Source organism: Charadrius vociferus, unplaced genomic scaffold, assembly GCF_000708025.1.
Source record: "Charadrius vociferus isolate BGI_N301 unplaced genomic scaffold, ASM70802v2 scaffold15, whole genome shotgun sequence".
Classification (NCBI taxonomy): domain Eukaryota; kingdom Metazoa; phylum Chordata; class Aves; order Charadriiformes; family Charadriidae; genus Charadrius; species Charadrius vociferus.
In genome coordinates, this window is record NW_009650064.1 from 6,795,667 (window position 1) to 6,808,709 (window position 13,043).

At 43.7% G+C, this 13,043-nt stretch overlaps 1 protein-coding gene across 1 annotated transcript in view; it reads left to right on the forward strand.

The window, feature by feature from the left end:
• Nucleotides 1-296: 296 nt before the first annotated feature.
• The window catches only part of CDH17 (cadherin 17, LI cadherin (liver-intestine)), a 29,211-nt gene continuing 16,464 nt past the window's right edge, over nt 297-13,043 (forward strand). Inside the window, exons 1-8 of the mRNA XM_009891934.1 lie at nt 297-394; nt 3,548-3,617; nt 6,390-6,488; nt 7,145-7,282; nt 8,867-9,005; nt 10,193-10,351; nt 11,018-11,217; nt 12,909-13,040. Coding sequence (XP_009890236.1) covers nt 3,573-3,617; nt 6,390-6,488; nt 7,145-7,282; nt 8,867-9,005; nt 10,193-10,351; nt 11,018-11,217; nt 12,909-13,040 — 912 coding nt within the window. The 5' untranslated portion in view covers nt 297-394; nt 3,548-3,572. The remainder of the gene's footprint in view (nt 395-3,547; nt 3,618-6,389; nt 6,489-7,144; nt 7,283-8,866; nt 9,006-10,192; nt 10,352-11,017; nt 11,218-12,908; nt 13,041-13,043) is intronic.

Sequence of the window (13,043 nt, forward strand, 5' to 3'; positions counted from 1 at the left end):
TCCTTTCCCCTTTCCACTTCCTCTCCTACAGAAAGGGCAACTTTGCCCCTGCGGCTCCAACCCATGCCCCGCATGTTCATTTCTCGCAGCCCCGCTGAAAAATCCGAATTCAGGAAGAAAATCCCAAAGGACATAAAAATATAGAAGGCTGTAAATTATCTCGGAGCTACACTGCTTGCTTACATGGCTGCCATTTCATACCACACCTAGTCATTAAGAATCAATAATTCTCCATGCTGTTAATGTTTGAGCCGCTTGAACCTCTAGGGCGAGTCTGAGGAACTATAAACCGTGTGGAGAAGCAGGGACGGACACTACCAACCTGCGCAAAGCTGATTCCCACAGCTGAAAGAAAGAAGCCTTTTTAGAGCAAAATACACTTTTCATGTTACAGGTAAGGGACGATCTAACTGTCATTTCATGGAAAGATTTTAAAAGCTGAATCAAGGGTTTTCTGAAGACTTTTCTGGCAGCGTCAGGAACTCGGCTGTCTTTGTAAAATGGATGACTGCTGTGCTAAGGCTTAGTCTGGTTTGTATTTGATTTGGATCAATTTCCTCTGTTTTCTCTTTACTGAATTTGAACATCTGAAATCAATCATTTAAAGAAAATCAAGATTTTTTTTTCATGGAACCAAATACTTGTGATTGTTACTGATCTTTAACCTCCGGGAATATTCTTTGTTCTCTGAATGTTTATTATTGAAAGTCGCTGGGATATTTGTAGTATGGTTATCCCAGAGATCTCTGTTCAGGCAGGGGAACCATAAGGGATTATTAGGGATATAGCACTGAGATGAAACTAAGAAATGAAGGGGAAAATATGGCTCCAGTTCTCCGCCAGATCTCAGGCTGCTTTTAGTTAAGCTGATCCTATTCTAATCCTGAGACTGTCTATTATTGAAAACTTTTGTATGAGTTTATATATACTGAAACTCTATTCTGAGTGACAGAGAAGTAAGTATTTTGAGGCTTTGGTCCTTGGCAGTGTGATGTTTCACGAGACTTGGTAGTAGCTTCCAGCCAAAAATGAATGATCAAGGGCTGATCGAGCCACTCACCCTGGCCTTGCAACCGGCCCTGCAAATGGCATGACATTAGGGAATGATATTTAAATTCAGAGAAGGGAACAGCAAAGGTTGTTTTCATGCAAACCCGTAACCTACAAAATGGCTGTATTTCCTCTGCTGCATTTCATAGTTGAATATGGACAGAGAAACCTGGCTGAGACACAGCGTGGTCGCACAGCCACATGAAGGAGTGCATTTTCCAACATTTTCTGTCCCCTGTGCTAGGTTTGGATGTGTCCCTTCCTTGAATTTTCTCCTCTCCATAGTAGGTCTTCATCCTTCTCTTTTCCCTGAATCCATACTGTGGTATCCCCAGACCACCCCATACCATTTTTCCTCACTTCTTGCCAGCCTCACCCCCACACTTTTAGCTCCCTGGTGTCCCCCTGCTGCCGGCTGGCCAAGGGGCATGTAGAGCCGTGCCTCCCCCAGAGGGGCAGATGAAGCTATGAAGGTGACCACTGGGCACACACTGCAGCCTTATCCTCAGGGAGGGCATGCCTTTGGGTCCTCTGTCCCACCTGCCACCTCTAATTAATAAAGAATTAGTTTTTTGAAGTTCCCACCCTGCTATTAAGTGTGGCTGAATCTGGCTGAAATGTACAGAAAAGACCAGGAGGAGGGGAGAGGTTGTTGGAGAGATGGAAGACCTGAACAAATTTCTGTTGACTACGTAACTGAAATATCAGCAATGCTCTTGGTTCAAAGTGTCTTCCCAGGAGGTTCAAAGTGTCTTCTTGACTGCTTTGTCCTGCCTGTGCCAAGCCCCAGCTCCTCTGGCTGCAGGCAGGGCAGTGAGGGACCCTCTCAGCAGGCACCACTGCCAGGCAGCTGCAGGGGCTTCACCTTCAGCCCTCATTTCCCGGCACATTTAGTGATTTTCGTGATCACTCCTGTTTTCAAAGGAGTGCCATTTTATTTTCTTCCCGTACCCACACAGCTAGGTCCAGCCCAAGGAAAGAGACCAGTAATTACAAAGGGCGTAATTGCACACACAATAAGACTCTGCTCAGAATGGGATTTGCAAGATAAGATGTCCTGCAGCATGTCCTAAAATGAGTGCTGGAGAGAACACCAGTGTGGGCAGCAGTTTCTATATTAACGGGTCCCCTTTTTGGTCAGCCAGTGAGGAAAGAAAAGGTGTGTGTGTGGGAAGGTATGATGGGAAGCCCAAGCAGGGAGGCATCTGGAGGGAGCTTGGCCTCCACACTGCCGCCTTCTCCTTAGGGACAGAGCTCCATGGGACAGAGCTGTGGTGGTTGAAGGATACCTGTAGGTGTGAGCCACATAACATGGAACACCACTGAAGATGACAGCACTGTACGCCAGCTTCACCTCTCTCCAGAACCGACCTTGTCCTTTTTGTTAAAATCTAGAAGTAGTGAGAAAGCAGGTTTTGTTTTTAAGGATCCCATCTAGTTTCCAGGAGGATATAGCACAAGTCACAGCAGTGTGTGCTCAGCATTTTTTAAATTTGAGGCGGGCAGTCCTCCTTATAGAATCATAGAATAGTTTGGGTTGGAAAAGACCTTTAAGGTTAATCTAGTCCAAGCCCCAGCAATGAGCAGGGACATAACTAGATCAGGTTGCTCAGAGCCCTGTCCAGCCTGACCTTGAATGTTTCCAGGGATGGGGCATCTACCACCTCTCTGGGCGACCTGTTCCAGTGTTTCACCACCCTCAATGTAAAAAATGTCTTCCTTACATGTAGTCTAAATCTCTGCTCTTTTAGTTTAAAACCACTACCTCTTGTCCTATTGCAACAGGCCCTGCTAAAAATCTGTCCCCATCTTTCCTGTAGGTCCCCTTTAGGTACTGAAAGACTGCAATAAGTTCTTCCTGGAGCCCTCTCTTCTCCAGGCTGAACAACCCCAACTCACTCAGCCTGTCCACATAGGAGAGGTGCTCCAGCCCTCTAATCTCCTTAGACTTGGAAATTTTGCCTCCAGTAGCCATGTTGTTTTAAGGAATGCAGACACCTCTGGCTGCCTCCGCCTCTACAAGCTGCACTGAACAGTTGTGTTTTGTAAGCGGAAGACCGAGACCTCAGGATGGTCCCTGCAAGACCTTCGTCTCCTTGTGGTTATAGTGTTTCCTGTGAACGTGTTGCTGCCTTCAGTAAAGCAGAAATGAAATAGGCTTGCAAATAGGGCTTACGTGACAGAATAATTGCAACAGTGAGGTTACACGGCTTGAAGTTTTGTGCCAGTTTCAACTTTTGACAGCGCTTTGAGGCTCTTACAACATGTGGCACCTCCTGCACCACTGGAGACAGACCTGATGGGCACAACCTTCCCAGCCAGCACAGGGATGCCAGTGGTCTCGCCTCCCATGGGCAGAGCTGCGCCTGGTCTTTCAGAGCTCACTCCTCAGCTGCTCTCTCCCTACAGCTTTGGGAAAACTTAGCTGTAGCCTTTATTCGCAAATAGATTGGGCCAACTCTACGGGATTAAAGTGACTATCACCTCTTCTTTGCAGGAGCTGAAGCAAAGCATATTCCAGTATGTTTAAGCTGTGGGGACTGCAATTTCTGCTTGTTGTTCACTCGGTGAGTTACAGCTTTTCTTTTGTTTATCTGGGAGCAAATGGCAAAGGTTGCCTGCGAGCCTCTGAGCTCTAACCCATGGGGCATCCCAGCCTGCAGGTCCAGCCGGCAGCCTGTGCCGGCAGAGCGGCTGTAACACTGGGTGTGGGAGAGCAGCCCCGACACGTGTGTGACCCCATGGCCAAAAGTTAAGGAGACGTGTCAATCATTAGGAAAAAAACTTTTAAAAGCCTAAGAAACACCAATTTATCTATTTTGCCTCTTGTACTTCCTCTTTAGATATTACTTTTTCCAATAAGTGAATTTCATGCTAGAAAAGATATAAAAATACTGCAACAAATCACCAAACAGTGAGGACATCTGCATCGTGTGTTCTGTATTACAATCCTTACATGTGCTGACATATTAAGTGTATTCTAAGACATATAATGGCACATAGTTTAAACTATGCATATTAATTATTTGTCCTCATTATTCTGTCTGTGTGAATCCCTTTTCAGAGGATTTTTTGGAACTGAAATGTATTAATTATGCTATTTATGGACCTCATCTATTAAATTCAATAGCTTTACTGATGTTTGTAAAGGCTACAGTGCTGTCGTCTACTTTACAATTGAAATTAACAGAAAAGATAAAAAAATGAGTCAAATCCAAGTCTACTAAAAAATGCCTCAGAATATGGGGACCCTGAGGGGTGGGATTGATGTGCAGTAGTGAGCACCTCCTCCTTCCTTCCCATTTCAAAAGCTGCTGCCCATGGCAAAGCCAGCGCTCCATGAACCCGCTCTGCAGGCATTATGGCCATCTTCAAAAGGGATGCCAGCCGGTTACGGGCCAAGGAGAAAATCCTATTACCCCTTCAGGCCCCTGAGTAGTGATTCATGCTGTAGACATACGTTTGGAAATATTTATGATCCACATAAAGTAATTTTAATTGACAGGAAGAGATATCTCTTACTTGCTTCACAGCCTGCACTTTGAACCCGTTGGGTTTTATAGCGCCAGCCTTTGTTCCTCCATGGCGAGGAACATGACCAAGCAAAACCCCTCTGCAAAATGGCCCTGGGAAAAAGGGTCCAGGAGCCAAGTCGTGTCCACCAATGCGACATGGGAACAGCCCTAGCAGGTCAGATTCAGGGTCCTGCTGTCTTGTCCCTGGCAGAGGCCAGCAGTCAGCATTTAGCAAAAATAGTAAAAGGTAGCTGTAAAGTACTCTTTCCTGGTATGCGTACCTACTACATGGCTTTTGGGGATTTTTTTCTGCTGTCACTAGTGTTCACTAGCATCCTTCCTCTCCTTCCCCAGTTCTCACAATATTCTAGTTTTCCTGTTTGCAAAAGGAGTCACAAACCCTCGTAGGCAAGGAGGGCAGCATCTCTGGCTATTATTGAGCAGAATCTGGTGTTATTCAAACACCACTTCTGACACACACACACACACACACACAGAGCAGCTCTTTCGGGTAAACTGTGCTGAACTTAGCTATGTTTTTGTCATAGCCAGATTTAAGTTTTCCCTTGGTAATAATGTAAGCTGTGCTTTTCTGTGAGAGGCTGAATAGCTGTCCCAGCAGCAAAAGGACCAAATCCAGGGGAAAAGTCATGCAGCAGAGAAACATGCATTCCCAGAGACTGACTCCGTGGGGTGACGGACAGCGTGGCAATGGCACTCTGAATCTGTAAAGCAGAAAAAAGTCATTTTTACACGAGAAGAAAGGGACTTTTAGCTGTGCAGCCAAATGATGGAGCCCTAATTCTGGAGGGCGGCTCCTTAGCGTTGGCAAGAGGAGGGTGACAGGGAGAGAAGGGTGGGCGTTTAAGGCAGTTTGGTCTTGCTTTTGAAGAAACAGGTAGATTCTCTGAACCATAGGCTGAATTATCTTGTGTGCAAGGGCTGCTCTAGGAGAGTGATTTTTGCTTTGTTTTTATTTTTGTTTAAGAGCAAGAACAGCCCTGAAAGATTAGGGCAGGAGTGTGTCCGGAGCTCTTTGGGCACTAGAGAGGGAATGGTTATAAAACTCATAAAAGATTTGCCAGAAAAAACACCGTGGGAAGTCATTGCCAGCCATGAGGAAGAAAAGGGAGGCCGAGAGACTTACACGGCATCTTTGCCATCAGGTAGAAGCCAGAGATCAGCAAGACATGTTTGCTCTGGCTGCGGTTTGCACTCACATGCAACTGATGTGAAGGCACAGGGCCTGAGTGGTTTGCCCAGATCACCGGGGAGCTAAGGGTGGTGGGGTAGGGGATCTGAGGAGGTCCACCTTTTTCCCTTGCAAAAAGGGTTTGGATTTACTGAGGAAATTACAAGGGGTGCAGCCCCAGCTCCTCCCCATCCCCAGGTGTGGCGTTGGGTCTCCTGACACTTGTGGCCACAGGACTGCGCAGCTGCTGGATGGGACGTGGCTGGTCCTGCTGGGGACACAGAAGTGATCCAGAAATGCTTTTATGAATTTCATCTTACTCTCAGTCTACTCTCAGCTCTTCAGTGCTTCTGTTTGCTCCTTAAGTTAGATCTAATCTCATTTAATTATGTGGTCGTTAGAAAAGGGCAGGGACCAAATGTTTGTCTTCAAATTAATTAATAAATAACACTGCTTTTAAAAATGGATGTGTACTAAAGAACCCGGAGATGTTCAGTGCAAGCCAGTGTCTCGTCCATGGTGCTGCAGCAAAATAACTTTCAAGAGGCACAATGATGGAGAGCTGCTGTTCACACATGGTGACAGCAGACATCCCTCAGCTGTTTTCCTCCATCCTTTTCTCTCTCTCCTAGGCTATGTGTCAGAATTTTGAGGACCTGCATGTAAGTGGGCCTCTGAAGGACATGAATTTCTCTATTCCAGAAGGAGGGGGAGTGCGCTTCGTTTACCAGGTAATCAAGTGTCTCTTGATATCCACACTGGTCAAAAAACACATGATTTGCACACAGTGACCTCACGGCAGTGTTGTCATCTATGTGGGTGGGAAGAACAGTCCCCCAAGAGGATCTGAAATTAACTTTGACTTCCTCTATCTGGGAACTCAAGACTCTACATACAAAAAGCAGGAGAAAATATCTTCTTTCAAACACATTTTAAGGGGATATCCTAAGACAGCAATTAATAAAATCAGCATTCCTAGAGACTAGGTTTCCGTGTAACTTGTGTCATCATTTTCCCTCAGCTCTGAGGTTTTCTTCTCAAAGCCATAACCACAGAAGGACAGATCCAGCTGCCAGGCAAATGGAGGATGTGTGTCATTTTTTTCCATTCCCGTGCTCAGACAAAGCCCTGTCCTAAGCAGACGTTTGCTTTGGAAAGAGACTGCAGTTGGGATTTCCTGCAGCATTTAGGAAATAATGTGAAAACTCCTCTGTTGAGGATCAGAAAAGAGCAGATTTGTTTGAGCAGGCTCTTGAAATACCATTCCCCCAGCCAAGCACGCTGTTGGCAATAGATTTTAAAGGACACAAAACGGTGAAATTATTTAGATTATGGTGAAAATGCTGAAAAAAAGGATGATTTTCCCTCTGATTTTTCCTCATTCTAGTTCACATCTGAGCCACCTGCTGTGAGTTTCAGAGCAACTGGTGAAAAAGATGGAATAATTGACATTGTGCCGAAGACAGGTATCCTGTATCTCAATGGGTCTCTGGACCGGGAGACCAAAGCAGTGCACAGGCTGCAGGTAAAAACTTAATGAAAAATAGAAAGGGAAGGTTACTCATATTCACCCTTTTTCGGTAAACCTGAAATTAATGGAAAACTGTTGAAATTTCAAATTCTTTCATTCGTCTGTGTTTAGAGACAGCTTTTTCAGTTTTAGTATTGAGCTTTGCTGAAAGATGTATGGTTTTATAGTTCTGACTTTGCACAGGAAAATGCTCCTTAGCACAGGAAGGTTATGTTGAGAAAATAAAAATTACCCTGAAGCCAACACCAGTCCTTTAATTCTCCTAACATGAGGAGGACACTTGACTGGGAGTGAAATCTGGTCCCATGAATGAGATTCACTTGTTATCTCTGAAGACTGATAGGGTGAATTCCATGGCTGGAATGGGAAAATAAACTATCGTAATCTATTTGGGAAGATTATAATCTATTTAGTGACAAATGGTCTGAGTAAATGACATTTAGACACAGAGGCACAGATCTAACCTCTGTTAGATAACAGCAGAAAGCTGTTTGGCAGATGTCGGAGGCTATTAGAGGTAAGAGCATTGTGTGCTTGTCCTGCTATTATACTCTTTTCATAAGGATTTCATCATAAACACTGTTGGGAGTGGGATGGTGCGTAGGTGATCTTTTGGTCTCAGTATAGTATAGCCTTGTGCTCTTATTCTGTGTCAAAATGTCTTTTTCTGAGGCAATAACAACTGAGGAGGAGATGATCATGAGAGGGTCAGTATCTGAACAAAGTACATGATGGTGTTTTAGTTACCCTTAGCTATCTTTCTACAGTCTAGTGCTTCAGGTTTAATGGTTTCACGTTCTCAGCTCTAAAGCACCCTTGGATTGCAAGTAGAGAGGACAATTTTCTAGCCCCAGTAGTCATTAAACCTAAACATGGGAAACCTTTACAGACAAGAAGTGATGACAGAACTGAAAAATGGTACTTGGTTAAGCATAAATAATCATGATTTGATGTATTATGTGCAAACAAAAAGAAGTCGGACAGACATAATATATACTTGGTGCTTTAAATTCAAAGAAGGCTGAAAAATAAGAAGCCAAGTTGTTTGCCACGAAAATGTGATCAGAACTAAGAATTAAGTTTTCTTTACAAACTCATAGATCAGCCTATTTTTCTGGTTGATGTGTACAGCAGCACACTTGAGTCCACTCTATTATGTTGGGTTTTCTCCTTGTTCTTTAGAAAGTATCTATTTCTATTTAAAGAAAAGCATGAAGTCTAAGCTGTCCAAGAATACAAGTAGTCTGCTGAGACTGTAAGTGAGAAATTGCCCTTTGAAAAGTGTAATCAGAAGCAGGAGTAGGTTATTTTGTTTTGTTGGCATTATAGACTATAGCGAATTACTGTCAGTGACCTACTAAGGTAAATTTGTCCTTGTAGGTGGACAGACTATAGCAAATTATTGTCAGTGACCTAAGGTAAATTTGTCCTTGTAGGTGGAGCCACCCAGTGATGGCTCTCACCAGTTATGTGTCACAGTAAGAACGACTTGTCATTTGACATCCTGATGTTTGTTTATGTCTTTTAATTTGTCTACCTGAAAATATTCTCTGTTGTTCCTTCTTTTTCCAAATCAAGGTGGAAAGTCTGGATGAAAAGGGAAACATAGTGAAAGGCCCATACGCTGTTACAATATATGTGGAGGATATCAATGACAACCCACCAGAATTTGACCAGTTAAAGTATACTGGAGTAGTGAGGCAGAACTCCCGTCCAGGTAATCATCATAATAATAAAATATTACAGTCAATGGGAAGCTAGGTAGATTAGTTAAACAGGAAGTTAAAGTGGGGGTTATGCTTCAACAAGCTGAAAAAGATCAGTTTTCCTCCTCCCACAGGTTTGTACAAAATAAGGACTTAAGCATGTATAATATAACAAAAGGGCAAAGAAGTGACTACTATGTAGTGTAAAAGGATGAGTCTAATCAGAAATATTTCATAGTACTTGTTGCTTTGCAAGTATCACTTGAGGCAAATATTCCTGTCCTCTCCATTGCACTGAAAACAACCTCTATCCTAGAGGACTTTAAAGTTTAAAGGTTGCCAAAGACTGTACAGAAAGAGAACACTAATACGTAAGTCTTTGCACACCAGTGAAATAAAATGCTACTGTAGATATGAGGTATGTGTTTACTGTGACTGATGCTTCTCAGAACATGGGCTGAACCTTAGTATTTAGGAGAGAGTCTTAGATGATGGATTGCAGTGATCCAGTCCAGAAATCAGGAAAGTATAGAAGAGCGTTTCAAGACCCACATCTTGGAAATGAAACAAAGGACTCAGCCAGCTGTTATTCCCATGACTATGGACTCAAGAAGAACCTTTTGCTAAAGAATATGCGCGTAAAGCTCCATTCTGCAATATTTTACTGTATTCTTCAGCTGCATTCAAATAAAAAAGATTTTGAAATTTGTATTGATGATCAAAAAGGTAAAAATTCACTGTTACCATCCTTTTCCATATTTTTGTTTCTATATGATTGTTCCTTTAATTATAACTGTGTTGCAGCTGTAGGGCATTTTTCTCAAGGTGCTTTGTGTTGAACTGATTTGTATAAGGACTGCAAAGTGGCCTTAAAGAGAGACACCAGTGAGCTACATTCTAGGTGCAGGCACTCTTGGGTGGTAGATAGACCTCCAGTTTAGCTCTGTTACCTTCTTCATCAACTGGTCTTCATGCCTATTGTGATCCTACTATGCAGAGCTGGTGGAGAGGGGACCTGTGGGATGGTACACCCACAATGTTATCTCCATACACAATCATGGCTTACCATGAGAGATGCATGATGAAACAATGGCAGCTCCCCATAAGCTGCCTTCCTGGCTTGAGAGCTCTGCTCGAACAGACAATGTGTTTGGGTTTCAGTCTCCTCTTACTGCTATTTCTTCTCTGATCTGAACAGGCAAGCCCTTCATGAGCGTCCATGCCACTGACCGCGATGATCCTACAACTCCCCATGCACAGCTGACGTACAGCATTCTTCATCATTTTCCCAACCCTTATGGAGAAATGCTTTTCCAGATTGATAATGTAACTGGAGCAATCTCACCGAGTAAGAAGGGTATGTAAAAAGATTCTTGTTTGTCAAAAAGCAAACACGAGTTCCTGGGTGTACATAGGAACAAAACAACACAGCTCTGATGTTAAATTCTGAATAAACATAGTCTGTGGGACATACTGCACTGAGGCCCTGGTTTTGGGGAACTTTGTTTCCCACTGAATTCAAGGGAAGTTAGCAGAAATGGAGACTGGGATCTAAAAGTACCTTGAGAAGAGAGGTAGATCCTCTGTCCCTCACAACTGCGCTGAGTCATACGTTGGGATTAATTCTTTTCCTTGAAATCTAGAAAACTAAAAGCAGTAAGGTGAAAAATGCAGAAAAAACTCAGCTGGCCACACGATCCCAACAAAACTGCAATGATTTAAAAGCCCTGTCTCTTCTGCTGGGCTGAACAAGTGCCTAACTAGAGTGAGGGCTGTTCAGCCATGCATTTGCACAACATGAGACCACAGCAGTGAGGTCTCATACGATTACCTCCTCCTGATGTTGTGCTGCATAGTTCGGAGAAGCCAGAGGAAACATCTTGCTGAGATTTGGCACAGAGGCCCATCTCAGAAGTGAATCTGGCACAGATGAGGCAGCATGGTGCACGTAGATGGCAATGGACAGATGAACCATTTCCACAGCCTCTGATTTATTTCACTTGGGTTTTTGCTCCGTCTCTAGGCTCTCATTACTTAGATCCTCAAAAGCAGGACACCTTCACGCTCGTCGTTACTGTGAAGGACATGGCAGGGATGACAATGAATGCTTTCACCAGCAGCACTGATGTGATCATCACTGTGAAGGAGAGCCTGTGGAAAGCTCCCCCCGTCATCCGCATCCAAGAAAACTCAACCCAGGTCCATCCTGTCAACATCACCCAGGTAGGGTTCTTGGAGTAATTTTCTCCAGGCTAACTGTGAAGGTGTCCCCACTGCATTCAACACCAGGCTCTTCAGAAGGACTTTGGCACCTCCCAGTTATTTTTTATATGGTATCTTTTGGAAATGATCTTTAGTGCAGGTCTCATTAACTTATTGTTAGTACGAAAGTTAATGGTTTGAAGGTGACTAAGATACAGTCAATACACACATTAAAATGACTGGACTTTGCCCTTTAGTTTGGAGAGGCTGTTAGCACTGCCTGCGTGTGAGAATATCACATGGATAAAAGAAAGATTTTGAGAATTTTGTTACAGTATAATGCTGGAAGAAAGAGGGTGCTTTACAAGGCTGTTTGGCACAGTATGAAAGATAAAGGTCTTGAGATACCACAAGGGAGCTCCCAGACGGACATGTGACGGGTGCCTCTGCAGAGGTGCTTCTCTTCTCTCCCAGTGGATTTCTTGGAGCACTTCCAGCCCTACTCTGACACCACGGGCCCTCCAGGCTTTGGGCAAACCAAGAGCTAGCCTGTTGAAGGTTGTTTTGAGGTTAGCTTCTTCCATCTGCAGAAAAGCCTGGCAGGGGACCAGCTCCAATGCAACCCTGCTGTGGGCAGTCCCTCACACTCAGGAATATCTGCTGTGACCAGCTTTGTGTGATGCAGCACACCTGCTACATCAAAAGTACCTAGTAAGGACTGAAATGCCCTCCTCCGGCCTCCTGCATTCCCATGGTATTCCTCTTTTCACAGTGCAAAGAAAATATTTTGCTGATAACTGCAGACCAATAGTGATGTATATACATCAGTAAATATTAACTAAAAGGCCAGCAGCCTTTCAGACATGTTTGATTTCAAAAAATGCCTTGGCACTCACACCCCCAATGCCGTCATCCCTCGGACATGGCAGGATTCCTCGGATCCTGTTTGCAAGAGTAACTGACTCGATGCTATTCCCACTGGCCTCAGTGACAGCCTGGGGAAGTCCAGAGTGAAAACAGGTGGAAGAAAAACTAACATGCAATGCTGCTCCCATTCTAGGGTCACTTGTATATAAATTTCACATGGCAGCCAATGACATGTTGATTCTGCCCAGAGGAAAATGAAATGCAGTTGCTGCTATAAACATAAACAGTAATACTGATTCCTTCATTAATTTGGCAGTCTGTTTACTGCATTTCATTTTAAATCTGAAGCACCTCACTAAAGATCCTTCATCATAGACTCTGATGCGTGTAAAGAGCACGCACACACATACGTGCAGATAGGTACTGGATATTCATTTTGTTGTTCCACATCTCTGAATTAGACAAGCCAAAACAACAGTCAGGAATAGACAGTGTAAGCAGATGGAATAAACTAGTGTCAAGACATTCAAATACACACAATGCTTTCTTCTCATGTATCACCATTTAGCTCTACATCCCAAAACCCTTCCATAAAAAGATGTGTCGTGGCCCATCTGGACAGCTGGAGAAACTGAGGTAAAATGGCTTCACCACAACAATTCAGAGAGCAGAGGTGAATTATCAGTCTGGTTTTCTGCAGCTTGTCCCAAGAATCTGCCAAAATGTTATTTTCCTAGTTTATGAAGCTAACAGGAATGCAATCTGTTTGTGGTCCAGAAATCATTCCTGTTAAATCTCAGTCTACACTTCTGATTTCCTATCCTGACTTATTTTTGTGTTTTTAGGTGCACTCAAATGAGCCAGATGTAATTTATGACCTCTTTGAAAAAGAAAAGCTGCCCAGGCTCCCATTTTCCATCGATCAGAACGGGGTTATTTATGTGACCGAACCATTGGACAGGGAAGAAAAGGATACTGTA